The following is a 27290-nucleotide window of genomic DNA, read 5'->3' on the forward strand; positions in this document are numbered from 1 at the left end:
TTTTTTTTTTTTTTTTTTTTTTTTTTTTTTTTTTTATTTGAAAACCGTGCACGTTTTTACAGTAGGAGAGTCACATCAATAATAAGCATTTCGGAAGAAAAGAAATTTATTATCATTACATATACGTAATCCTGTTTTGGCACACATCCAAAAAAAACTCATAGTTTACCCCTCCAGAATATAGTTTGCAGAATAATTTTTTTTTTACATTAATTTTTTATATTTTTGAATCCACCCTTCCGAAATCTTAATTGCTATTTAATGCAGGATATAATTTGCAAAACTCGCTTATCCAAAGTAATTCCATGAAAAAAATTACTTTTAATAACGATTTATTACTTTTAAATATTTTATTTTATAATGCTTGAAAAGAAATTTAATTGTAGGATGTACAATTTTTTATTTTGTAATAAATTATGCAAATTTAAACGGCAAAATTCAGATTGTGAACAAAATTTATCGAAGCATTACTGAATCATAAAATTTCATGTATTTAAATTTCCACATTCCGTGAAATTCTTTTACAATCCCTTTTAAACTTTGAATTTTGCCATTCAAAATTAACTAGTTCCAAATAAAGTAAACATTTGCGCATTTTTCAATAAAAAAACATTTTTGCCGCTATGAAATCAAATATAAAATAATCATAAAATATAATTAATAAATAGAAATTCTTTGGATATGCAAACTTTAGAAATGTATGTAAAATTTTTTTGAGTCTCTTAAATATGAGAAACAAAAATTAATTTTAGTTTTTTTTTTTTTTTTTTTTTTTAATTTCTTTTTTAAAAACTACGAACGGAGACCTGCCTCTCGATCTGCAGTCCTATGCTCTACTCCTGAGCTATACCCCCTCATCGCCTCACTTAAATTTTTAAATTGAGTAAATTAGCTTTAAATTAAATAAATTGAGTAAATTAGCTTTAAATTAAGTAAATTGAGTTTTAAATTGAGTCGATGTATTTTTTACTTCGACTATTTGTTTATGAAAATTTTGTTTAGTGACAAAAACTAGTAAGTACTAATTTTGTTTTGAATGAAATAAAATTTAGAAATAATTTTATTTCTTAATTGTTCGTTTCCTCAAATTTCCTGAATATTATATTATTTAAAGTTGCATTTAAAAAATGAAAGTAAAATGATTTATTTTTATTTAATTGGCTCTTAATCAGTGTCTTAAACCTTCATAGAATTTTCTTTGCTTTAATGTCTGGATAAAGGGGGAAAATAAAAACACAGGGGGCACCCGGGTTTGAACCGGGGACCTCTCGATCTGCAGTCGAATGCTCTACCACTGAGCTATACCCCCACATTCTCTGAGAAAATTCTTTAATAAAATTCCGTTTTAGATAAAACCGTTATCTATGTTTCGCAACCATGACGCGATGACGTAAACATCACTAGGCTTAGTCTTACTTTATTATTTTTTTTTTAAACTTAACTGTGTATTATCTAGTCAAATTAACAGTTTCAATCCTTCGAACTATTGAGATTAAATGTTAGTAAGTTAAAACCCGATCATTAGGTCAAAATTTATTCCAGTGTTTTTTTTTGTTAATATCTTTTTACTCCAATAATATTTTTTTAGGCTCTTTGTCAAAGCAACAGTCTCAAGGTCAAATCAATCCGACAAAAAAATTTAAATTATTTTGAAAATAATCTACCACAGCCAACATTCTCTCTCATTCATTAAATAAACTGAAACTTACTTTACTAAATGGGCTACAATCAGTTTCTCAACTGCACTCCAACCAGGACACTGAAATTAATTGGCAAAATCGACTATGATTTTTAAAATTGCCCTCTTGTAGGTGCTGTGGTCGATATAGCTAAGCCTAATTAGACTTCGATTTCTTTCATTAAAGATCGAGCGTTAAAAAAGTTCAGTTTTTTACAAATAAAGTTATTAATTAAGTAAACAAAATCACTCATTATCTATAGCTGTAGTATTCTGTCATCTGCTTCTAATACAAATAAAATCACAACTTACTTTTACTTCCTCGAAATATATGGAATATTCAAAAATGACATCCCACCCTCTAGAGTGCTGCTAACCATGGATGGAGTAAATGCATCTGAACTTGGTGTAAACTTTATCAACTATTAGATTAACTGCACATTGTAATGTGCCCATGAACACTCTATTTGGTTTTAACTTGAAATATCACAAAATTGGAACTGTTTTGGATCACCCAAAGCAACACTCTATTTTCTTTTCAAATTAAAAAATATACGTAATAAAATTATGCAATAAAATTATATAATACAATAATAAATTATAATTATATATCGAGAACGTTTTAATACGAATCACTTTCGCTTCTCTAGTCTAGAAAAAATTCTTTTTTAAAGCTGAAACTTCATAAGAAAATATTCTATACTTACTGATCTCAGAATTTCCAGACATTCTATTATGATCTGCAGAACGATGATCTTTCAGTTATAATGAAACATAATTTCAGCGATCCCATTTTACCGTCGAAGTAATATGAAACAGTATAAGCAGTCATGTGTTTTTTTTTAATATTATGCAAAGGAGTAACTTTGAATTAATTATTATTAGTTAATTTACTTTTACCTGCACGCAATAACATCATTTATTTCCATGCATAATAGTTAAGAGGGCCGTGAAACTTGTTTTCATAATTAATTAAATATATATCTATGAACAATATTTTGCGTGATACTTAATAGAGCTGTATTTCGGTCTCTAACAACAATTTTTTCCGCCCAATCATGAAACATGGTCCATTTTTAATTATTGAGAGAAACTCAAGAAGAAATGCATAATTTGTCTCATTTAGACGATAGTAAATATATTGAGCAACACTAGTAATTTAAATATTTAAACCTCATTTACATACTTGTCAGCTTTTAATTTTGCAGAGGAAGAGTTTCCCTAGAGGTAGTAAAATAAAAGTTTTATTACAATTATACGCTGAACTATGTTTTATTTTGCTCAGAGTTCAAAAGTAACATTGTATCATACATTGTCATACATTTTTCCTCTTATTTATAGACTTCAAAAAAATTTTGCTGTATAGTTGCCATAATTTTTGAAATCGAAATAAACTAAATGCATTTTTAAGTAGAGAACTGTAGTTATCGTGCAAAGCAATACATGAAATTGACAAAATAACAATTGTTTGAAAAAATTAACCCGAATATATTACTATAAATATGTTGGTTTTTTGAATGAAATGTTCTTGTGATAAAGAAATAAAATTGATTTTAATGCGCATGGTAATATGTGTTCTCAGTAAACAAAATCTGAATAAATAAGTAGATAAAACTATGACCGTGGAAAAGTAGATTAAATATGTGACCAAGCACTGTAAGTAATTTTAATTTACCTGAACACAAAAAATTATGGCTACTATACACCAAATTATATTTCAATGGACGAAATCATTTTAAATTTAGTTTAGAAATCCAAGAAATAAAAAATAACATAAGTTTTACTATAAATTTAAACACGAAAATAAAATTTTACACAAAATACGTATAAGTTGACATTTTTGCATTTATAAAAGTGCAAGTTACGATCGTGTTGTGGCTTTTAATACATGCGTTTTTCTTATAAAACTATAATTATAAAAATATTTTTTTACTATTAAATATTATTAAAAATTATTGTTATAAAATATTCTACTTTAAATATTTTACCGAAATTCCAATTAAGTTAAAAACAAGTTCTTCTTAAAAACTAAACTTCTTCAAAACTAATTCTTTATAAAAACCATCATAAAGAAAACTTTGAACTTTATGAAACTTTTTTTTTAACACGAATCGCAAACTTTTTAAGTATAAAACAGTTTTTAAATTAATGAAAAGAATTAAAGCATTTATTTTTTACTTCAAGAACGGAAATTAAATTAAAAAAATGCTTACATAAATATCTATATTTCAAAAGGTTGCTCTCTCAAAGTAAAAAAATAAAATAAATCGAAACCTTCTAAGTTAGAGAACAAAGAAGTATGGAATGAAGAAAATTTATCTTTTTTATTAAGATGTGGTCGTCTCATCTAGTATCAGCTGTTGTTTCAGGGGAGCAGTAATGTTCCATCTGTTGCCATTTGAGCAGAATTGGAATCGTTTTCATTTCTTTCTAGCTTCTTTTGTCTGTATTGCTTTAATAAAACTTTCAACATGAACCAGTTAAGATTTGAGGGTAGTTCTTTCTATCACATACGCTGAAAAAGAACTGTGCAGGATATATAGTAATAAATCAAACAAACATTTAATTAGTGTCTAGAAAGTAGTAAATTACTTGATACCAGATTAGAAGAAATGTTTCATACATGCAATACTAGTAAAAAAATTATAGCTGTATTCTACCGTAACGTAATATTATTTTATAATGTTTTATTGAAATTATTAATTACTGCAAATAAAAAGAATATGAGTTGTTTACATTAATCATAACTGTTTTTACATTAGTTTAATTAAATTATCATACACTCTCAGAAATAAAACTCTCACTTTTGACGATTCAGCAACTCTTGAGCTACATTTAGTTGATTTTGAGAATGATTTCGTCACGAAATCACGTGATCTGTGACGAACCGTGAACTTTCATGCATCTGACAAAAATGTTTCTTCAACTCGAAACAACATCATTGTGCAAGGTGGGAGATCGTTTACTTGAATGATAAAACTCGAATGAAAATTAGACGATCGAAAATAAAGTGACGGAATAAGTTGATTGCTCTGTATGATAGTTAAGGAATCGACCTGGCATGAGGAAGACCCTGGGATTGAATCCCGCTTAGGGCATGGGCTTAATTTATCTCTGTGTTCTATCCGTCCTTTAAGATGACATTGATCAACCTATGTGGTGGCCACGATAAAACGATAATTAGAAAAATTAAATACTTTAGGCACTACAATTATAATTTTTTTTAAACTTTTTTAAAACTTTTTTCTTTAATTTAATTTTGACGTAATTCATTTCCTACAAGAGACGATAGTTATTTCGTCACTTTGATTTAAAACTCTCTCGAAGCATACACTAGGAAATAATTTCGTCAAAGACGAAGAAAGTTTCGAGATGTTTGAGTGTTAATTTTTTTCGTCGTGTTTATTATGCAGATTTTTCACAACAGTTCTTATTTAATAAATACAAGTGTAGAATGCATTTCAATTGCAAATGATAAATTAAGAGAAAATCGAATAAATGAAATGCACAAAAAAAATTCCAAGATTTCACACTTTTAATGCATCGCTAATTTGCTCAAATAAGCAGCTTCAAATATGAAATCATAACTAAGAAATTAAAAAATTCTGTCATGCTTGAATTTTTCTTAATTCATATTTCTGTGAAATAATTAGGTTTTCTGCTCTAGAGATTTAGTTTTTGCTATGTGACACCACCATATGATTTAATTGAAGCACTTCACTGTAATTAGTTTGTGTTTTTTGACCGAAATTGACACACACGCTCGTTGCGAAAATTCCTTTGCAGTAATATATTTTTTATTGGCATTTCAGGAGTATTTTTTATTTAATTTTTACATTGATGCTTTTTATTTTAAAAATTATCTTAAGGCTTAGATCAAACAACTAATTTAAATACGAGCGTTAATAATTAAAGTAAATAATGTAATTCGGTAAATTCAAAAATAAGTTTATGCTTTAATTACTACGTACAGCCGATTTTATTTTTATTTTTTCAGCCACGCATCATATCCGAACAAAGTAACATTCTAAATTACTAGAATGAGTGTAAAAATTTATAATATACGCATTTGAACGACAGTAGTTTTAAAATCTTGTTCAGAAATTAATTTTTATTTATACATTCAAAAGATATGCGTAATGCTTGCAAATAACAACAAGTTGAAACAGTATAAAAAAAAGTTGGTATTGTTTTAAAATACATTTTCAAACAAGGCGGAAAAACTTAGTGGTTATTAACGGTTATAAACTTAAAATTATTAACGGATAAAAAATAAATTTACTATAAAACCTTTTTATACACGGCACGCGTCACAATCCTTATAAGCAGGAGAAAACGTGGTCATTTGAAGAACAAATAACGTAAATTTAATTTTTTAATTTAGCTGAAAAGTTATTCAACCTATCAAAAGTTAATTTGGCATGATTCGCAATACAATGCTAATATACAAAAGAACCTAGAGTGGCGCATATATATATATATATATATATATATACAGTCGACTCGTGTTATAACGACCCTGTGATAGAACGACCAACATGATATAACGACCCTGTGAAGGAGTCCCAATTCACATCCATAGAAGATAACGTTATTTTACTCTTGCTATAACGACCGTAAAAAAGGTCAACTCCTAATATAACGACCCTCTCTGAATTTGAACACCGCTCTTTTCTAACTTCCTATTGGAAAGTGGGGTTGAATGGTTGACCTTGAACAAGCACACATATGTTAAGTCCTCTTAACATGTAACTTCAACAAATTAATGCACATCAAAAAATTAATGTCTTCGTCTAATGAAGCCTCGTTTATGTTCCTCGGTTTACTCTTCTTTATAATACTGCAGATTATGTAAAAAAAAAAAAATTCGTTATATATACCGCAAATTATGTACATCAAAAAATTAATTCATTAGAAACTAGATTTTTTTTTGTCATACTATGTTTTTTAATCTGTACTTTAAAATAAAATTCTTAATTGTTAACAGTTGTAATTCAATTGTTAAAATGTCATTATGTTTTATTAATGTATGCATCCTATCCTTTTTTGGTTTATAACATGTATACCACAAATAGTATATGCATGCATTATGACGTTTAAAGCCATTATGTGACCGATTTTCAAAGGAAATTTGCTCATTTGATATAGCGACCATTCGATATGACGACCAGATTGGGGCAGTCCCGATGGGGTCGTTATAACGCGAGTCAACTGTATATATATATCTCCTAAGTTCTAAATTTAATATAAAACGAAACTTTTTGGAGAGGGGGGATGTAATATAGAATTTCTCATGCGAGTCATTCTATATTAATTGATAAACTTAAAACATATGTTTCTTATCAAGTTTAAGATGTAGAAGTCGGTCTCTCACAAAGAGTCATAAGAAGTCAAGATGAACCAGATAAGGCCAGATAAAAGATTATTTTCTGAAGTTAATGGGCAATAATTCGTAGATGAAGTACACATTAAGATAGTCGCAAGAACGTCCCAGCACCAGAACGGCGCTATCCTTTTAGCGAATCAAAATCTTTAAATTTTATCAATTGAATGACGTTTCAATATGATAAGAGGATCCTTGCAACCTTTCAGAACATCACTTTAAAAACTTGGGACAGGCAAAAATGCCTGTCTTTTTTCATATTTTCATGGCTAGATAAGTCTGGGCCAAAAGCCAAACAGTTCCTGCAATGGGGAAACCATTGATATAAATATCCCACGAATTATGTTTGCAATACTCCACATAACGTAATAAAATGCCTTTCTAAATGCATTAGCCTAAGTTTCTTCAATTATCTAGCCTTTAAAGGCATAACATTACATATATATATATAGGATTTTCTTACGAAATAATATAATAGAATAATTTGAAGTGAAGACTGATCAGGAAAATTGATTTAGTGAAAAAATATAATTTTAAAAATTTTAAAAAAGGCATGTATTTTCTTAAAAATTCATTTTTATAGTTCATAAAAATATAAATATTTTTAAATGAAATATCTTGATTATTATTTTTAACACATTAAGTTAAAAAGCTAAAGAATTAATGACAAAAGCAAAAATGTATCTAAAAATGAACTGTTTGTTTACTTTAAAAATGATTTACATAAAACTTTTGAGTTTTCTTTAATTTACCTTTGCTGCAATAAACTATTTTGTTTTATTTATTTATTTACTTATTGGAACTGTAAAAAATATAAAGTAGTGGGGAAAAAATCCCTCTCGTGTGGATTTATCATTCCCAGCATGCAGAAAAAAGTTACATTTTCAAAAAGAAAGTAAGAAAGTTCTTTGCATTTTTATGAATTTTCATTCATTAAGAAGATGTATGATGTAATCGAAAGAAAGTGTTGCGTTTCTTAACGCTATCTTTAAATGTGATAGCGTGACGCTTCAAATTTATTCTGTTACATTGATGTGATGTGTGTTTTCCTTTTTACGCTGAGTTTATTTCAAGAAAACATTTTTCTTCCTTCTATTTTAGTAAATAAACAGTAAAGTTTGTTTTTCAAATATAGTCAGACTTAAGTTTGAAGCATGTGAAACTTAAATTTGTTCAATCTTTTCTTCAACAGCAATGTCCTTACATTGACATAACATAATTTATAAATTATATATATTTGGAAAAAAAATCTTTTCATAAAAAATATTTTATTTAAAAAAAGGACAGATATAATTGAAACAGATACAGAAAATGAACTAATAAAAAATAATTCATTCAATAAAATATTACATAGTCTCGCTTTTAAATATACAGAGGATCCACCTCCAAGCTCAGTGCTTTAACCGTTCAGTCAACCTTCTTAAAGGGTTAAAACAGCGATTAGAATCTAATGTAATGCTATGGTTCTACAAGGTGCAGCTATTTAATTTTCAGGACTGATCCACTCACTCACGAAAATTTTATATATAATATACAGACCACTTCAGTGCATTTTGAAATAACCCACACCTGCTTTCTACATGAAATTCTGTACGCATCAGCAAAAGTTTCAGAAACAACTTATATAGTTTTCTTTCGGAATCTGTGTTGTTTCTAATGCCTCTTGCCAAGGCCAGCCAGCCTGCTTGGTGAAGCCAAGCGAATTTAAAGCAGAGGGTGAGTTTCTTCTTTTTTAGTGGCGCCATCTAGGGTCAAGAATCAGCATTTAGTCTCACAGACGCACGTCAAAGCTTTTTACAGAGGGGGGGGGGGAGGCATTCACCCAACCATTCATATACCGATCGTAATTTTGACCTGGACCAGAGAACGATCAATGTCATATTCAGTAACCCCAGAGGTATTGACATGTTATAGGAATTTGGAGGACTTTATGACTCAACATATTTCATGTGCATCAGTCAGCTTTTACTAAATGGGGAATCCTTGGCTTGCAGGGATTGAACTCAGGACCTCTTTGACATGGGTCCAACACCCTATCAGCTTAGCTATTTCGGCCACTAGGAATCTGTCCAATTCTTATATTCATAACTTCTTCAGCATTCGTAAGCCTTGTTTTTTTAACAGATTTATCACTTCCAGAAACGAAAATTCTTCTAGAAGTGGGGGTATAATGAAGGAATCCTCTGAACAACCTCTAAAATGGAAAAAAAATAGTTAAAGGAGTAATGCTTAAGAATGACGAAGAGATTAAGAACTTTGGAATTGAAAATATTTCCAAAAGAAGACTTTAAAAGCTATATCTGTAACTTTCACATTTTAGAACCAAATAAAGTACATATAGAAAACAGGTGCCGGTTACTTACAAACATAGTAAGTGGGTCTGTATTCACAATATTAAGTTTTTAGAACAATCATGGAAATCAAATAGCAGTAATGCAATGAGGTTTGTACGTTTCACTAAATGTCGTGATAAAGAATTAGAATATTTATGAAATACAAAACCGAATTGCATCTAAGCATATATTGATAAAAATGTAAGAAATTAGTTACTGGTTTTGTTCCGCTTGCTTTGTGAAAGAACATTAGGCATTGAAATGTACAGCACATAAAATAAAAGAGAGAATTATAATCAAAATTTGGAAATGCTCTTTTCACATAAACGTTTTTTTGCAGATTGTCATCAACCTTAAAAATTTCCTAGCCTTAATGATGCTAAACGGGTATGTATTTATTATCTGGGGTTTGAGTTGGCAAAATAAATTTTGAATTTGAAAGAATTATAAGCCAAAAAATGAAAGCTTAAATTTTTACATTCGTTAGAAGTTCTCAATTGAATAAGTTGAAAAATAAACGTGCCTTAAGGGCATGGGCATGGTCTTATTCAAATTAAAAGTAAAAGTTATTAATTAAAAGGGAATATCATTTAAGTTAAAATGAATTAACTGAATAAATATGTTGGAATATTAATTCAACGCGATAACCAAGTTCTTGCAATTCGTTATTTTGCGCGACCAAAAACATTTAAATTAGTATGAAAAGATTGCCCAAAGGAATTGTATTTATCTTAGTTTTTATCGATAAAATAAATGTGGGCTATGGTATCTGTAGAACCTTATTTATTTAATTCAGGAGCTGTACCACTTGGAAAAATATCCTCACCAGTTTTATTTTAAACGAAGATCACTATATCTACATCATTCCACAACATGAATATAATTTTAAATAGTTAATTAGATGAGAAAGGAAAATTCCCGCAGCCTAATTTTCTTTAACTTTTTATAGATTAATAAACTATGGACGCATTCTTCTTTTTTCCATACTTCATTAATTCATTATTTTTCTTATTTTATTATATTGTTTAATTTACCATTGTCTTTTTCTTTACCTTTGCCCAACATATTACAATGTTAACTTATTCTGGTAAGAGGATCAAAACTTAAACCACGGTTAATTAATATAACTGTAAGTTAATATTACATTAAACAATTAAAACAAATACTTCTTAATATACAGAATGAATAAATGAAGTAAAGATATCAAACAAATAAGTGTATCAGGGAAAGAATGAATAAGCGAATCACTAAACGAGCGAAAATGTGAATCAGCGTATTAGCTAATCAAGAATCAGTGAATGGGGTCAAACAGAGTGGTGAACACAGAATTCAATTTGTGAATAAATAAAAATATATATGTGTTATGGATTACATGTGGCAGTTGGTGTTGATTGACTTATTGAGATAGATAAATATTTTTTTTTTTTTTTGATTGAGGTAGAAATAAAAAAAATTTGGAAATTGTCGATGAGAAAGGGAAAACAAAGCAGATGATAAAAACAAGATCATAAATATAACAAAAAATTATTTCGTTGCAGACCTCGAGATGCAAAATAGAAAGAATATTTTTATCAAAGTTTTATCATTATTACTTACATTTCAAGTAAAATCATAAATTTTGCCTATTATGTGTAAGGAAGGACCATCATGATCCGCCTAATGGAAACCGATATCATAAGTAGCATTTAATCAATGCTTTTGGAGTACAGGAGAGATCCGTTATATGTGTTATATATATATATATATATATATATATATATATATATATATATATATATATATATATATATATATATATATATATATATATATATATATATATATATATATATATATATATATATATATATATATATATATATATATATATATATATATATATATATATATATATATATATATATATATATATATATATATATATATATATATATATATATATATATATATATATATATATATATATATATATATATATATATATATATATATATATATATATATATATATATATATATATATATATATATATATATATATATATATATATATATATATATATATATATATATATATATATATATATATATATATATATATATATATATATATATATATATATATATATATATATATATATATATATATATATATATATATATATATATATATATATATATATATATATATATATATATATATATATATATATATATATATATATATATATATATATATATATATATATATATATATATATATATATATATATATATATATATATATATATATATATATATATATATATATATATATATATATATATATATATATATATATATATATATATATATATATATATATATATATATATATATATATATATATATATATATATATATATATATATATATATATATATATATATATATATATATATATATATATATATATATATATATATATATATATATATATATATATATATATATATATATATATATATATATATATATATATATATATATATATATATATATATATATATATATATATATATATATATATATATATATATATATATATATATATATATATATATATATATATATATATATATATATATATATATATATATATATATATATATATATATATATATATATATATATATATATATATATATATATATATATATATATATATATATATATATATATATATATATATATATATATATATATATATATATATATATATATATATATATATATATATATATATATATATATATATATATATATATATATATATATATATATATATATATATATATATATATATATATATATATATATATATATATATATATATATATATATATATATATATATATATATATATATATATATATATATATATATATATATATATATATATATATATATATATATATATATATATATATATATATATATATATATATATATATATATATATATATATATATATATATATATATATATATATATATATATATATATATATATATATATATATATATATATATATATATATATATATATATATATATATATATATATATATATATATATATATATATATATATATATATATATATATATATATATATATATATATATATATATATATATATATATATATATATATATATATATATATATATATATATATATATATATATATATATATATATATATATATATATATATATATATATATATATATATATATATATATATATATATATATATATATATATATATATATATATATATATATATATATATATATATATATATATATATATATATATATATATATATATATATATATATATATATATATATATATATATATATATATATATATATATATATATATATATATATATATATATATATATATATATATATATATATATATATATATATATATATATATATATATATATATATATATATATATATATATATATATATATATATATATATATATATATATATATATATATATATATATATATATATATATATATATATATATATATATATATATATATATATATATATATATATATATATATATATATATATATATATATATATATATATATATATATATATATATATATATATATATATATATATATATATATATATATATATATATATATATATATATATATATATATATATATATATATATATATATATNAGCGGCAAAGCGAAATAGTTGCTCTCTTAGTCATTATCATCTTCAATTCTTCCTAACGACTTGAAACCACAAATGGAAATTTCGGGGGAAAAAAGTTTTAGTTGGTAGTTAACAGGAAGTGAAGTGTGTTCTTAAATGATTTTTTAAAGATGATGAAAAGCAAAATAAATTCTTAATAGATTAAGAAAAAGAAAGTTTCCTTTAAATTACTAGTACTTTCCTGATGATTCCAGCATTAAATTTCTAGAAGAGTTCATTAATTTATGTGTTAAGCACTTACTTTACCCAACGTAATTTAAAACGCTTTAACATTATTAATTAAATTAATTAGCTGCTTAATGTATTAAACAAATTTGACTTTAAATCTCTAATAATATACTTCTATATTTTATTGAAGATATTTAACATGGATGCGGTTGATCAGGACACAACAGTTTTTATTAATTAATTTTGTTATCAAGAGTAATTTGATGACAGACTGTTGAGATAGATATTACAAAGAAAGTTTTGCGCACCTTAAAATTACATTATATAGAGGGCACACATATTAGATAGTTATATACCTTAGATGGTTTGTGCATTCTTGAAAAGTCATTAAAAGAAATGTTCCTTAATAATTTAAATTATAAATAATTATAAAAATTTAAAAATATGTCATGATCATGTCTTTTACATTATTAATGAAATTAATTCGTTGCTTAAACCATCAAGCAAACTTGACTTTAAATCACTAATAATATGCTTCCTTGTCTTATTGAAAGTATTCAGCATTGATGCGGTTGATCATGACACAGCAGTTTTTAATAATTAATTTTGTTATTAAGAGTAATTAGATTATAGACTTTTAAGATAAATATTACAAACGAAAATTCTACTTACCTTAAAAATACATTATAAGGAGAGCATACATATTAGATGGTCATATACCTAAGATGGTTTGTGCACTCTTGAAAAACCATTAAAAGAAAGAGTATTTTATAATTTAATTATAATAATTATAAATTATCAAATTATAAATAATGATAAAACTTCAAAAATATGTCGAACGATGGTCATACAAGAGAAGCATGAGAATTGTTACGCTCTTTTTTTTAAAATTAAGTAGTAAAATAAAAAAAAAACGTTAAACTTCTTCAAATATGAAAAATAAATAAATGACATAGAGCCGGGAAATAGCTAAAACAAATGCCGTTTCTTATAATAAAAATAATGGCGTACACAACCAGCTGAATATATATTTTAATAAAGAACAAAGTGCCTTAGTTTCTCTTCAAAAAAGGAAGGAAAAAAAAATATCGATTCAGATAATATCCTAAAAATATCAATTGTGACTTTTAGAAAAATACTCGATACTGACTTTTTTGATCTCCTTTTTTTATGGGGGGGAGGCAAAAAAATCGAAACAGTGTCAATACTTAAGTTGTCAGAATTTTTTTCGTAGAGTAAGGAAATCTTTTATTCTTTTGTAAACTAAAGAAAAAAAATCGATTATAGGTGTCATATAATAGAACAATTAAGCTGCCAGTTAAATTTATGTTTGCTTTCTTTGATCATTTTAGTTTCTTATAAAATTTAATACCTTTTGGAGATGGATATTTTCCTTCAGGATTTGCATTTTATTCGGCGAAATATACCCTACATTTTGAAGATTTGTATCATGAAGAAATTAAATCAGCTGCTAAAGTCAAAAAATCTCATTTCAGTTCAAAATATATCAAAATATTATATCATATATGATCAAAATAATAATCTGTTACATTGTTTAATTTTTCAACAAACTTAATGAACAAACTTAATGTTAATGTATGTAGATAGTTTCTTAAAGATGTATTTTAAGAATTAATTATATTTTTGGCACAAGAGCTTCCTCAGTTTTTCGTACATTTCTCTAATTCGTATTCTCTATTTCTCTAATTCGCCAACCCCTTATTTCAATTGCAAAAATAATTTAACTAAAATAATCTGCTTATGCACAAAAAAAAATTTCTAAAGACGTTTTATTGGACCTAATGATTCAATTTTATCCAAGACATTTCACTTAACTTAGTTTTCGCAACTTGCATTCGGGTTGAAACTTTATTTAATTTTTAGTTGTTTTCTCCCTTTTACCTGTTCCATAAATATTCAAATATACTCTCTATGAATAGAAAAAGATTCTCAAGCTAACGCGATTTTTCCTTTCTCCACACTTTTCCCATCTCAGTCACCATGGTAACAGAAAATTTAGATTTTTTCCCCTCAGCGGTGTGTTTCAGAAAGAAGAGGGAAGATACTGGCGTGGGGGAAAAGATAGTTTTGCAGATATAGATAACAGAGAAGGGAAAAGTGGGGAGAATGTGAGAATCGAGTAACCTTGAGACATCTGTTCTATTTACAAACAGTATATTGAACGATATTGATTGAATCATAGTTAACTGTAATCGATGCAACTCTTTTTGCTCATGTCTCAAATTTTCAATCCTATACATATTGGACTTGGCTTTTTTCCCCCATTTTGTTAAGATTAAAATGCTCTGTGATGCAAGATTAATTAACAATGAGATAAATGCAAGATTGGGCCTTTTATACACCAAAATCTACAGTATTAAAATGTGAAGGACGTATGATAATGACCGCTGTCATGATATAATCTTTTTAAATCTCTTATAAAATGAAGTTAAAAAATATTTGCATTATTTTCGTTAGTAATTTAGCATTTCAGTGAAAAAGCAAAAAGCTTTTTTAAAACTGAAGGGGTAGGTAGCAGAAGAAAATATCAACTTAGTATAAATAAATATGTACTATGTACTACTTTATTCATTTAGATGTTTTTCATACATAGACGTTTCTCGTGACTGAACATCAATACATTAGGGAGTTAACTACGCCCATGCACCAAAAGTTAGATGCCTTGACGAAGCAGCCCCTCCCAACATCAGAGCTGAGTAAAGCGGACCATCAAATACAAGGCCTCGAATCACGCTCGACTAAGAGTACCACAATAACGGCAGATGAGACTTGTGAGCACACAAGCGCCAAATCCAAACTCCCAGGGCGGAAGCGCCAAATTTACAGCAGGAGTGGCAGAAAATGGCAGTTCGCAGGGAGTCCCAATGGCAATAGCATCATGTAATCAAGTATAACATAAATACGTTAAGCTTGATTACATGATGCTCTGTCTCAACTTGAACTGTTATATAGTTCAATTTAACACCTAATTAAGATAGAAGAAAATTTGCATCTTTTTAAGGTTGAACGAAATCTTCTGAGAATGTACATAATTTGTTTTTAAATTCATCTTCCCTTATACATTAATTTGCGTAAATAATTACACGCACCTTTTCTTACGCATGTTAAAAGATTTTAATTTCCTTAAAGCTTTTAAAAATAAACTTTATTTTAAAGACAAATAACGATGCTAATAAAAGTATATTTAAAAACCATTTTACTCTATTAAAATAAAATAAAAATGTACAATTTTGAAAAGAAACCTAAAACTAATTCTAATTAGATGAGATAAGTTTAGCATAAAGTAGTGCTTTCTTTTAAGTGTCACAGAGCTTTTAAACGTTGAAGCTATAAAATCCTGATTTAAAGAAATATGGTTTTCCAAAATAAAGTAAAAACTTCTAGAATCAACTGTTTACCGCTGAAAAAAGGGAATCAAGTTTTAAATATTTCTTTTGAAATCATTTTTTCATTCCGCCTTTGATTTTAAGCAACTAAATGAGATAAAAGGGATTAAAACGTTTATTTTGCTTTCGGCGATTTCTTTAGTAATGAAAGAAAAAAATACATTTGATTTTGAGCGGAAGTGAGTTCTAAGAGATGCATAAATAATTTTTTAACGAATCGGTAGGTAGCATATTTTTAGAGAATATTAAGAGTTATTTTTCATTATGCATTATGTTAAAAAAAATTAACGGAATCAGAAGAAATAAAAATCTAATTTACAGAAACGAAGCGTTTTAAAATAGATAATTATCTATTTTAACATAATACCTTAAGAGAAATTACGTCGATCGAAAACTAATTTCTTTTGTATTTAATTATATATTTCAGCTCGAATCATAACCCAAATGGTTAAAAACATTTTGAAATAAAAGAAAAATTAATCTTATTCAATAAAACTTGTAAAAATATTGGCGATTGTGTGAAAAATGTGATGTTTGTTAAACATGTTTAAAGTTATAAAATTTATTGATGGGCTTAGTTAGTGATGGACATGGTTAGAGCCGTGATCGCTTAGGGGATAGAGCGTTCGCCTCCCAATGAGGCGAATCGGGTTCGAATCCCAACGATGGCTAGTCGATGCAAACTCCGCATTCAGCTTGCATCGACCACGGTGCCAACGTAAAATATCCTCAGCAATAGACGGATTATGGGTTAGAGTTCCCTTGCCGTCAAGTCTAACCGTGAGAGGTTTTCGTGGTTTTCCTCTCCATGTAACGCTAATGCGGTTTGGTGTCATCAAACAGTCCTCCACGAAGGCAAATTTCTCCCAATACTTAATCCAGGAGTTCTCTTGTCTTTTGACTTAGGTTCAAAATTAAAAGGCTGCGGAGTTGAACTTTAGTATAGGCGTGAACCAAAAAATTGGGTCGGCTGTTCAACGACGGTTATAAAGAAGAAGAAAAATTCATGGTTTAAAACATCTTGAAATAAAAAGGAAATTATTTTCTTTCCATAAACTAGCAGAAATATAGGCAGTTTATAAAAAAAATGTGTTTTTTTGAAAAATATGTTTTAAGTTTCCTAAGTAAATGATGTAGGTTAGTTAAATAACGTGATGGTCAGACTCATGGTTATATTAACGGAAAGTTAACAAATATTTCTGAGTACATAAGAAGGTCCTACGAACCATCTTTGGTGCTATCCTCGATAACAACAACTGGAGAAAAAGATATAATTTTGAAGTATATAAGATCTTTAATAGTGATGATATCATTAAATCTATCAAACTAAGTAGAATGAGATGGGGCGGGCATGTAGTGAGAATGAGCCCAGAACGAACCGCATTAAGAGTCTTTAATGCAACCCCCTCCAATAAAAGGTCAAGAGAAAGGCCCAAAAAGGGATGGAAAGACTGTGTGGATGAGGATTTTGTGGATGAGGACCTAAAAGTAAAGGACTGGAAATGAATTGCTGGGAAAAGGGCACAATGAGAAAAGCTTCTGATGAAGGCCCAGGCTCACAAAGGGCTGTCATGCCAATGCTGATGATGATATCAATCAATATTCTAATTCATTGAAACTAGTAAAAATGCTTGCGACTGTTTCAAATCTATTTTTTTTAGTTTCATTTGTATAAAATTCCATGAAAAACTAACACAACACGGTTGACTGAGTCATGAATAGATAGTTGGTAGGGTTTATAACATTTTTACCAGACCGACAGTCACAATTTTGCTGTATTGCTACAATTACTTCTTTTTTAAAACAAATATTATTATATTTTCCTATTATTATATTTTCTAAAACTTTTATTTACTCTTATTTTCATGGCAGTTTTAATTTATTCTAGTGATTATTTGTATTATAGTATTATTCTAGTGACAATTTAGTGATTTATCTCAATTTAAACTCAAAAACGATGAATATTATTTTTGGCCTTAAAATTTCACTTTCTTTCTATGCCAATTAGTTCCAGCACCAAATGCTTCATCATTAAATCATTATACCTATTATTTTAAATTTAAAATCATAACTCCGTCTCTCTCAGGGATTCAATAAATCACGTGATGTTTTTTGTGTTTAACCTTAGGAGGTAACGGAATTGAGCATGATAGGTGATAACTCTAGAACAGTGTTTCCCAAAGTGTTATACGCGTACCCTCAGGGGTACGGGAACAGTTTAGCTGGGGTACGCTTTCTTATGCAAAATATCTTGCAACAAGCGAAAATTTAAAAATGNTTTAAAAAAATCGAACAAAACTCTTTTTCCTAAGTTAATAAGAAATACTTTTCTATTTCACATTACAATTAAGTAAATTTTATTACCGAAAATAAATCTTCGCATTAAAAATTATTTATTAGTATTTTATTATATTTCAGTTAACTATATATAGAATGGGCATAAGTACTTACCATTATCATTTTCCATAGCATAACTTTCCATCCTTACAATTTTAAACACCTACTCACTTTCGTCTGAGTACACTAAACTATGTTTCTTTTCTTGAGGATCCTTGCACTCATAAGGCTAAACCCCGTACATTTCAGAGCAATTTATTCTTAAGTGCATATGTTGCCCATTCATCAATGTCGAATGCGAATTGTTCACTTCCTTGAATAACCACACCTTACTAACTCTCAAATGAATGGTTTCTTATCTACTTTTTCTATTGCTGCTTTCTAAAATAACAATACTTGCTTACTAGTAAATTCACATTTATACTGAATACTTTTGAGAAATGGACACTGTAACTGAGGAGAATTTTTTTATAGCAAATTCTCTGAAAATAAATAATTATTTTTAGGTAAATAAAATGTTTTAAAAAATTCTTTTTTATTATTAACTTCAAAAATATTTTATAAAAATTTTTTTGAAGAAATGTAAATAATGCTAAACACCTATCATTTTTTATTTTAGCTTTCATAATTTTTTCTTCTAGATAAAAATTTTTTTTTTTAAACTCAAAACCCTTCAGCATAATGAAATAAAATTGAGGAATGAAAAAATAAATGTCGAAACTACTTTTTTTTCAATAGTTTTTGAAATAAATTCATTTTTCTTTATTTATACTGATTCATTTTTATTTATATTTGTCTATATATAAGAGTCTGAACTGTTTTGAAAGTTTTTATTTAATGAGTTGATCCCAATTAGAGGGAATGGAATGAATCGTATATGACCTGGAATTTAGGTAAATTTTTTTTTAAAAAATTCTCTTTATTATTAACTTCTAAAATATTTTCAGGAATTTTTTTTTTNGTTGCTGAAATTACCCCGTATTTAAGAAACTTTGTTAATATCTCGAAGGAAATTCAGGACATTGTTGAACAAAAACAGGATCAACGAAAGAAGTATGCAGATCAAGAAAGAAGAAAATGTCCCCAATACACACCTGGCGATCAGTTTAAAAAAAAAAAAAAAAAAACTAATGATTGTGACATTGCGTCACTTAATCTCAATTTTTCTGTTGGGATCGTGACCTAAAAATTAGACCGAACCCTGACCCCTCTCCTGTGACGCCTCACTGTCTGTCGACCTCCACGCCTGTGACCTTCGGCAGCCTTTGATGTGAACACCGGTTAGCTGCAATCACAGTTTGCGAATAATTGTAATTTGATTTTTCGCAGTTAGTCTACTCACTTCAAGTCATTTTTTTAAAGAGTTTAACTTCCACTTCTGGCTGTTTATATAAATACCGCCCATCTTTGGGAGCGGGTAGCATTCAAAATTTGTATCAACAAAATCTACGATCCCTTAACAGGGACTTTTCATTTTTACCCCCTCCTCTCTTCGAGAGACGGAGTTTTTGTTCCCGTGGATGCCGTTTGCGGTCCGGTGATCGTATTTTCCTTCGCCATGGACTAGTTGGTTTTTTTCTTCCGTTGGTTTTTGAAGTAAATCACCAGCGTAGTGAATCCGTATCTCGTGTGCCCTGGTGTCTTTGACAAAAAAAGGCATTCCAATTCATCAAACAGCCTGGGATCGTGATTGAAAGATCTCGAGTTTCTCGAGTAAAGTGATGATGTGTTTCCTACAAAGTGTGTGAATTTTCTTGAAAAAAAAACCGTGCTGTCTCCATACCGTAAAAACAGATGTTGTGATTCCCTATTGTGTGTTCTATTGAACATTCTGCAGCAAATGAAAATAAAAAGTATATGTTTTTAGTGGTAACCAGAAAGAAAAAAAATGTTTGAAATCTAATTTTATGTAACATCTGAATGTCTGTTAAGGCTGATGTGGTGGACTGGAACGGCAGGTTGTTAAATTATTTAATTTTAATGCTTTTTGGTTACGAATACTTTTGGCCTTCTTCTAATTTGTAATTTTAAAAAAAAAAAATTTCTTAAAAATTTTTCTTGCCGGCTGTGGGTATAAATGTGACATTGCGTCACTTAATCTTAATTTTTCTGTTGGGATCGTGACCTAAAAATTAGACCGAACCCTGACCCCTCTCCTGTGACGCCTCACTGTCTGTCGACCTTCACGCCTGTGACCTTCGGCAGCCTTTGATGTGAACATGTGGGAGAACGATAGCTGCGGTCACCGTTTGCGAATAATTGTAATTTAATTTTTCACTGTTAATCTTTTCACTTCAAGTCATTTTTTAGACGAAGCAGCTCCTCCCAACATCAGAGCTGAGTAAAGCGGACCATCAAATGCAAGGCCTCGAATCACGCTCGACTAAGAGTACCACAATAACGGCAGATGAGACTTGTGAGCACACAAGCGCCAAATCCAAACTCCCAGGGCGGAAGCGCCAAATTTACAGCAGGAGTGGCAGAAACATAGCAGTTCGCAGCGAGTCCCAATGGCAATAGCATCATGTAATCAAGTATAACATAAATACGTTAAGCTTGATTACATGATGCTCTGTCTCAACTTGAACTGTTATAAAGTTCAATGTAACACCTAATTAAGATAGAAGAAAATTTGCATCTTTTTAAGGTTGAACGAAATCTTCTGAGAATGTACATAATTTGTTTTTAAATTCATCTTCCCTTATACATTAATTTGCGTAAATAATTACACGCACCTTTTCTTACGCATGTTAAAAGATTTTAATTTCCTTAAAGCTTTTAAAAATAAACTTTATTTTAAAGACAAATAACGATGCAGTATATTTAAAAACCATTTTATTCTATTAAAATAAAAAAAAATGTACAATTTTGAAAAGAAACCTAAAACTAATTCTAATTAGATGAGATAAGTTTAGCATAAAGTAGTGCTTTCTTTTAAATGTCACAGAGCTTTTATATGTTGAAGCTATAAAATCCTGATTTAAAAAAATATGGTTTTCCAAAATAAAGTAAAAACTTCTAGAATCAACTGTTTACCGCTGAAAAAAGGGAATCAAGTTTTAAATATTTCTTTTGAAATCATTTTTCATTCCGCCTTTGATTTTAAGCAACTAAATGAGATAAAAGGGATTAAAACGTTTATTTTGCTTTCGGCGATTTCTTTAGTAATGAAAGAAAAAAATATATTTGATTTTGAGCGGAAGTGAGTTCTAAAAGATGCATAAATAATTTTTTAACGAATCGGTAGGTAGCATATTTTTAGAGAATATTAAGAGTTATTTTTCATTATGCATTATGTTAAAAAAAAATTAAGGGAATCAGAAGAAATAAAAATCTAATTTACTGAAACGAAGCGTTTTAAAATAGATAATTATCTATTTTAACATAATACCTTAAGAGAAATTACGTCGATCGAAAACTAATTTCTTTTGTATTTAATTATATATTTCAGCTCGAATCATAACCCAAATGGTTAAAAACATTTTGAAATAAAAGAGAAATTAATCTTATTCAATAAAACTTGTTAAAATATTGGCGATTGTGTGAAAAATGTGATGTTTGTTAAACATGTTTAGAGTTATAAAATTTATTGATGTAGGTTAGTAACATAACGTGAGGGACAGACTCGTGGTTAGAGCCGTGATCGCTTAGGGGATAGAGCGTTCGCCTCCCAATGAGGCGAACCGGGTTCGAATCCCAACGATGGCTAGTCGATACGAATTCCGCATTCAGCTTGCATCGACCACGGTGCCAACGTAAAATATCCTCAGCAGTAGACGGTTTGTGGGTTAGAGTCCCCTTGCCGTTAAGTCTAACCGTGAGAGGTTTTCGTGGTTTTCCTCTCCATGTAACGCTAATGCGGTTTGGTGTCATCAAAAAGTCCTCCACGAAGGCAAATTTCTCCCTATACTTAATCCAGGAGTTCTCTTGTAGTGATGGGCAATAACAGGTATTTTCAAATAACAGATTCCAGCTGTTCCGATACAAAATAATACCTGTTCCGAATACCTGTTCCAAAATAACAGGTATTAGAAAAAAATCTTCTACTTTTTTATACTTAAAAGATAGTTTAAAATGTTTTGTAATTATTATTACGATCCTTTTGTTAACTAATCTCTTCATTCTAACACCACTTTCGTAAAATTATTTATATTTTCTGACATAATGAATTTGGTGAATTTTACTGATAGTGATTTATAATTTCATTTACTTAAATACCTGAAAGTAGTCTAACTGCATACATTGCAACCTAGTTCAATGCAACTTTTTTAAATAATTCGAATAACATCATTTTATAGTTTCAAACTAAAAAAAATAAATGTTTACTAAAATGTAATTGATTCAGTTTTACCAATTTGCACGAGCTAAAACATTTTACAAATTAAATACAACTAGAGTATAATCCGATATTTTTTTAAACATTTATTTAAAAAAATTAAATTTGCAAAATAAACACCAGTATACGAATTTAGCATAATTTTTAAAGAAACAAGCCTTTTTATAACAATTCCAAACTTTTCTTGGATAATTTAAATAATATTTTCCTTATAAAACAATTAGCACATTAATTTAAAAATATCACATACTATGTACCCCTTAATGATAATTTTTATGTCAAATAATATTCAAACCATTAAGGGACAAAAATTCGCCTAATTAACAGTAATAGATTTTTTCCTTTCCTGCAGAATATTATCATTTAAAAATATATTATTTATTTTCTTCAAAAATTCAAAATAAATCAATCTTTTAAGCAACAAAATAATAGGCAATGCCAGAGACACATCTATTTGTATGCGAGTGGACGAAATTCAGCGAAATAACAAATCACTCTTCACGTAGAACATTGGTTGAATTACCACAACAAATATTTACGAGGGAAGTAAAGGACACGCAGTGGCGTATCTAGGGTATGGCAGGCGGGGCGAGAGCCATGGGCGCATTATTTGAAAAAGGCGCAAAATCAACCAACACCAACGTTTCTTTCTTTTTTTCGAAATATTATGATATTTTGTTTGTTTTAGAAAAATAAATTTCACATACATACAAATACAAATTTTAAAAACAATAATAAAAATTTTAAAAAAATAAATAAAGCATTGAAAAGAATCATTTAGAAAACTCTCCAGTATGCAGAATAAAAACTTCCAATGATGGGATCCTAAGATAAATCTTTATTTTTCCAGTACCACAAGCAAAAAGCTTCATATCACATTACCAGGATGTTAAAGGGCAATTATCTGGGGATGAAAAGAACACCTGCAGGCAGAGAATAGCCAGCCCTGTGGTGGTGACAGGGGGCAAAGAAATGTGAAAACCATGGAGTGTCCCTGTTTAGTTTAGCCCAATTATCATACCCTTAAATGCTTGTAAATCTTAAATTTTATCAGGGGAGAAAATCACTTTGAAAAGCGGCTTTCGAATTTGTTGAATATACAAATAGAACCCTTGCTGTAAATTGGCGTAAATCCTTCCAAAAAGGGAGGTTTTGCCACACATGGTGGGAATCACTGTTACAAAATAATTTAAATACTAAAAATAGGAGGTGCCTCTGCCTTGCTTAAACCAATGGTAATACTTAACAAAGAATACACCCCATCTATTCTTTTTTTATGAAAAAAAAAAGACAGTCATAAGTGTAATTTAAACGAAGTGTTAGGATTTTCTTATAATCAAGGATTAAATTGTAAGTAATCATTTCTTATTTATGCATCATGCTCACTTTATTATTTCACGTTATATTTTGTAGCGATCNTATGCCTGAAAACCCAAAGGTCATGGAAGACAGGTCACCGTGCCCGGCATTGCTGCAAATTAGCTTAAACTGCAAAATAGTAAGAAAGGCTGTGACAAAATACTAGCTTGTTCCTAAATACTAGCCTGTGACAAAATACCATCTGTTCCAAAAATACTAGGCTGTGACAAAATATCGCCTGTTCCAAAATACTAGCTGTGACAAAATACTGCCTGTTCCAAAATACTAGCTGTGAAAAAATATCGCCTGTTCCAAAATACTAGCCTATGACAAAATATCGCCTGTTCCAAAAAACTAGCTGTGAAAAAATATCACCTGTTCCAAAATACTAGCCTGTGACAAAATACTGCCTGTGACAAAATACTAGCTGTGAAAAAATATCTCCTGTTCCAAAATACTAGCCTGTGACAAAATATCGCCTGTTCCAAAATACTAGCCTGTGATAAAAATAACAGGCTGTTCCGATATAGCATGTATAAAATATTAGGTGGTAGTTTTATTAATAATAGGTTGTTAAGACACAGAAGTAGAACCACAAGAGGGGGGGGCTAGCAGTGGACTATCAATAATTTTATATTTTTAAAAAAAAAAAAAAATTTTTATTTAAACTTTAGAAAGGCTATTTTTTATTAAGAAATTTAAGACTCCCTAAATGTATTTTAACAATATAATTGCAGAATAATCATTTCCTTAGGAGTGAAATAAAAAAAAGCATAATGATTTACTTCGGACGCAAAATAATTTTAACGAAACGAAATTTAAGTACTATTATTAATGTATGATTGGAATTAATATTTAAATTTAAGTTTATAGAACGAAATTTGATTTTATAGGAGCTAAATTTCATGACTTCCATTGCAGCTCTTTTATTTTTTAGACAAAGGAAACACAGAAATTGAGACTTACCATGATTTCACATATACGTTACAAAACTTATCGTATGGTACTAACGTCCCACAGTGGACTGATCGTTAAGACACGGTTCCCATCAGATCACTGAAGTCGGCTGCAGTCTGTGTGTGCGGGTGGGTGACCACTTGGATCAGTCTGCGTAGGGCCCGTGGGTGTGCGGTATGGATCCTCGATAAACTGTTCTACCGTAAAGTGTTCGAATTCGCGTGCAGGTCGTCGGGTTACCGAAGCGGGGGTGCCATTACCTCTGCAGAGGATCAAAATTGTGATGGCATGTCTGCGGATCATCCTCAGGGATGCTTCCCAAACCGTCGCCAATAGCCCATTGTGCAGCTCTAGTGCGACATAAATGAACTACAATTTATGCTACTCGCACGAGAAGTTTTTAATTCTTGCTGATACAAGTAAACAATTTTTTAAAGTCTATAAATTGCTTCTAAGTTTAGAAATATCATGTTTACACTTAGGAGAAAAAAAGACTGTTGAAAAAATTGTGTTCTATTGATCGGATTTCACGTTTTAAGTGCTATCTGTAATAAGTCAAATTCTTTAACTAAATCGATCTTTCGTTCGATGAATTTGGGTTATTTGTTTTTCCTTCTAATTCTATTTAGGCTTGTTAATTTCACTTTTTACGTATTCTATGTAAAAAAAAAAAAATTTAAACGAATTAAATTTTTTTATTCATTATTATAAAATTTCTTTAACTAAGGGAAAGACAATGTAATCTTTTTAAAATTATTTCTTAATTTTTACTGATTTGTTTAATAATGGTTGAAAAAATTTTGAATACCAAGGCACATTAACTCATGTATCATTTTAAACTATGTAATTTTAAATGACACAATGTAAAATTCGAATGAAGTCATGTCTTTTTGAAATTTTTTAACTTAGAAACAATTTGATCAGTAATGTTCAAATTTTGCATTTTAAAATTACACAGTTAAAATTATGTAAAATTTACATATCTTAAATTTTAGTTTTCTTCTAATTATTACTAAACTAAACAAAACTCAACGGCGCGACAGCCCATAGAGGGCCAAGGCCTACTGTGCACTTCTCAGTTTTCTTGACCATGGGCTCCGGGGTGCAGGAGCAGATGTTCCGGTTCGGTGGTCAGCCGAACGCGGAACCCCCAGTGTTTAGTTCCCAAGCATGCTTGGTACTGATTTATCGAAGGGATGAAAGGCTGAGTCAACCTTGCCCGGCCCAAGGATCGAACCCAGGACCTGTGGCACGGGGGAGCAAGGCTTTACCACTCAGCCACCGGGGGTCTCTAATTATAAATAACAAACAATAATAGATAATTATTTAAAATTAATTTTTACATTCAATTTTCTTCGGATAAAAATTTTTTATAATTGTGTGATCGAGGCCGGGATAGCCTGGTCGGTAGGGCGCTGGGCCCATATCCAAGAGGTCGTGGGTTCGATCCTCGCCGGCCGAAGACTCCCCGTGTAGTAAATGGTGACTGATGCACGTTAAATCTGTCGAGTCTCAAAGTCCTCCATGTTCCCAC

The 27290-nt window shown here is 28.1% G+C and overlaps 1 protein-coding gene and 1 non-coding gene across 2 annotated transcripts in view; both read right to left on the bottom strand.

Moving 5' to 3' along the window:
- LOC107450431 (uncharacterized) overlaps nt 1-2535 on the bottom strand; it is a 38790-nt gene extending 36255 nt beyond the window's left edge. The window contains exon 1 of the mRNA XM_043054856.2: nt 2386-2535. Within this exon, the coding sequence (XP_042910790.1) occupies nt 2386-2407 (22 nt within the window). The 5' untranslated portion in view covers nt 2408-2535. The remainder of the gene's footprint in view (nt 1-2385) is intronic.
- Nucleotides 1238-1309, bottom strand: TRNAC-GCA (transfer RNA cysteine (anticodon GCA)). Its single transcript has one exon. It is a non-coding gene; the product is annotated as a tRNA-Cys (tRNA).
- Nucleotides 2536-27290: the final 24755 nt, after the last annotated feature.

The sequence above is a fragment of the Parasteatoda tepidariorum genome, chromosome 8, assembly GCF_043381705.1.
Source record: "Parasteatoda tepidariorum isolate YZ-2023 chromosome 8, CAS_Ptep_4.0, whole genome shotgun sequence".
NCBI classification, from domain to species: domain Eukaryota; kingdom Metazoa; phylum Arthropoda; class Arachnida; order Araneae; family Theridiidae; genus Parasteatoda; species Parasteatoda tepidariorum.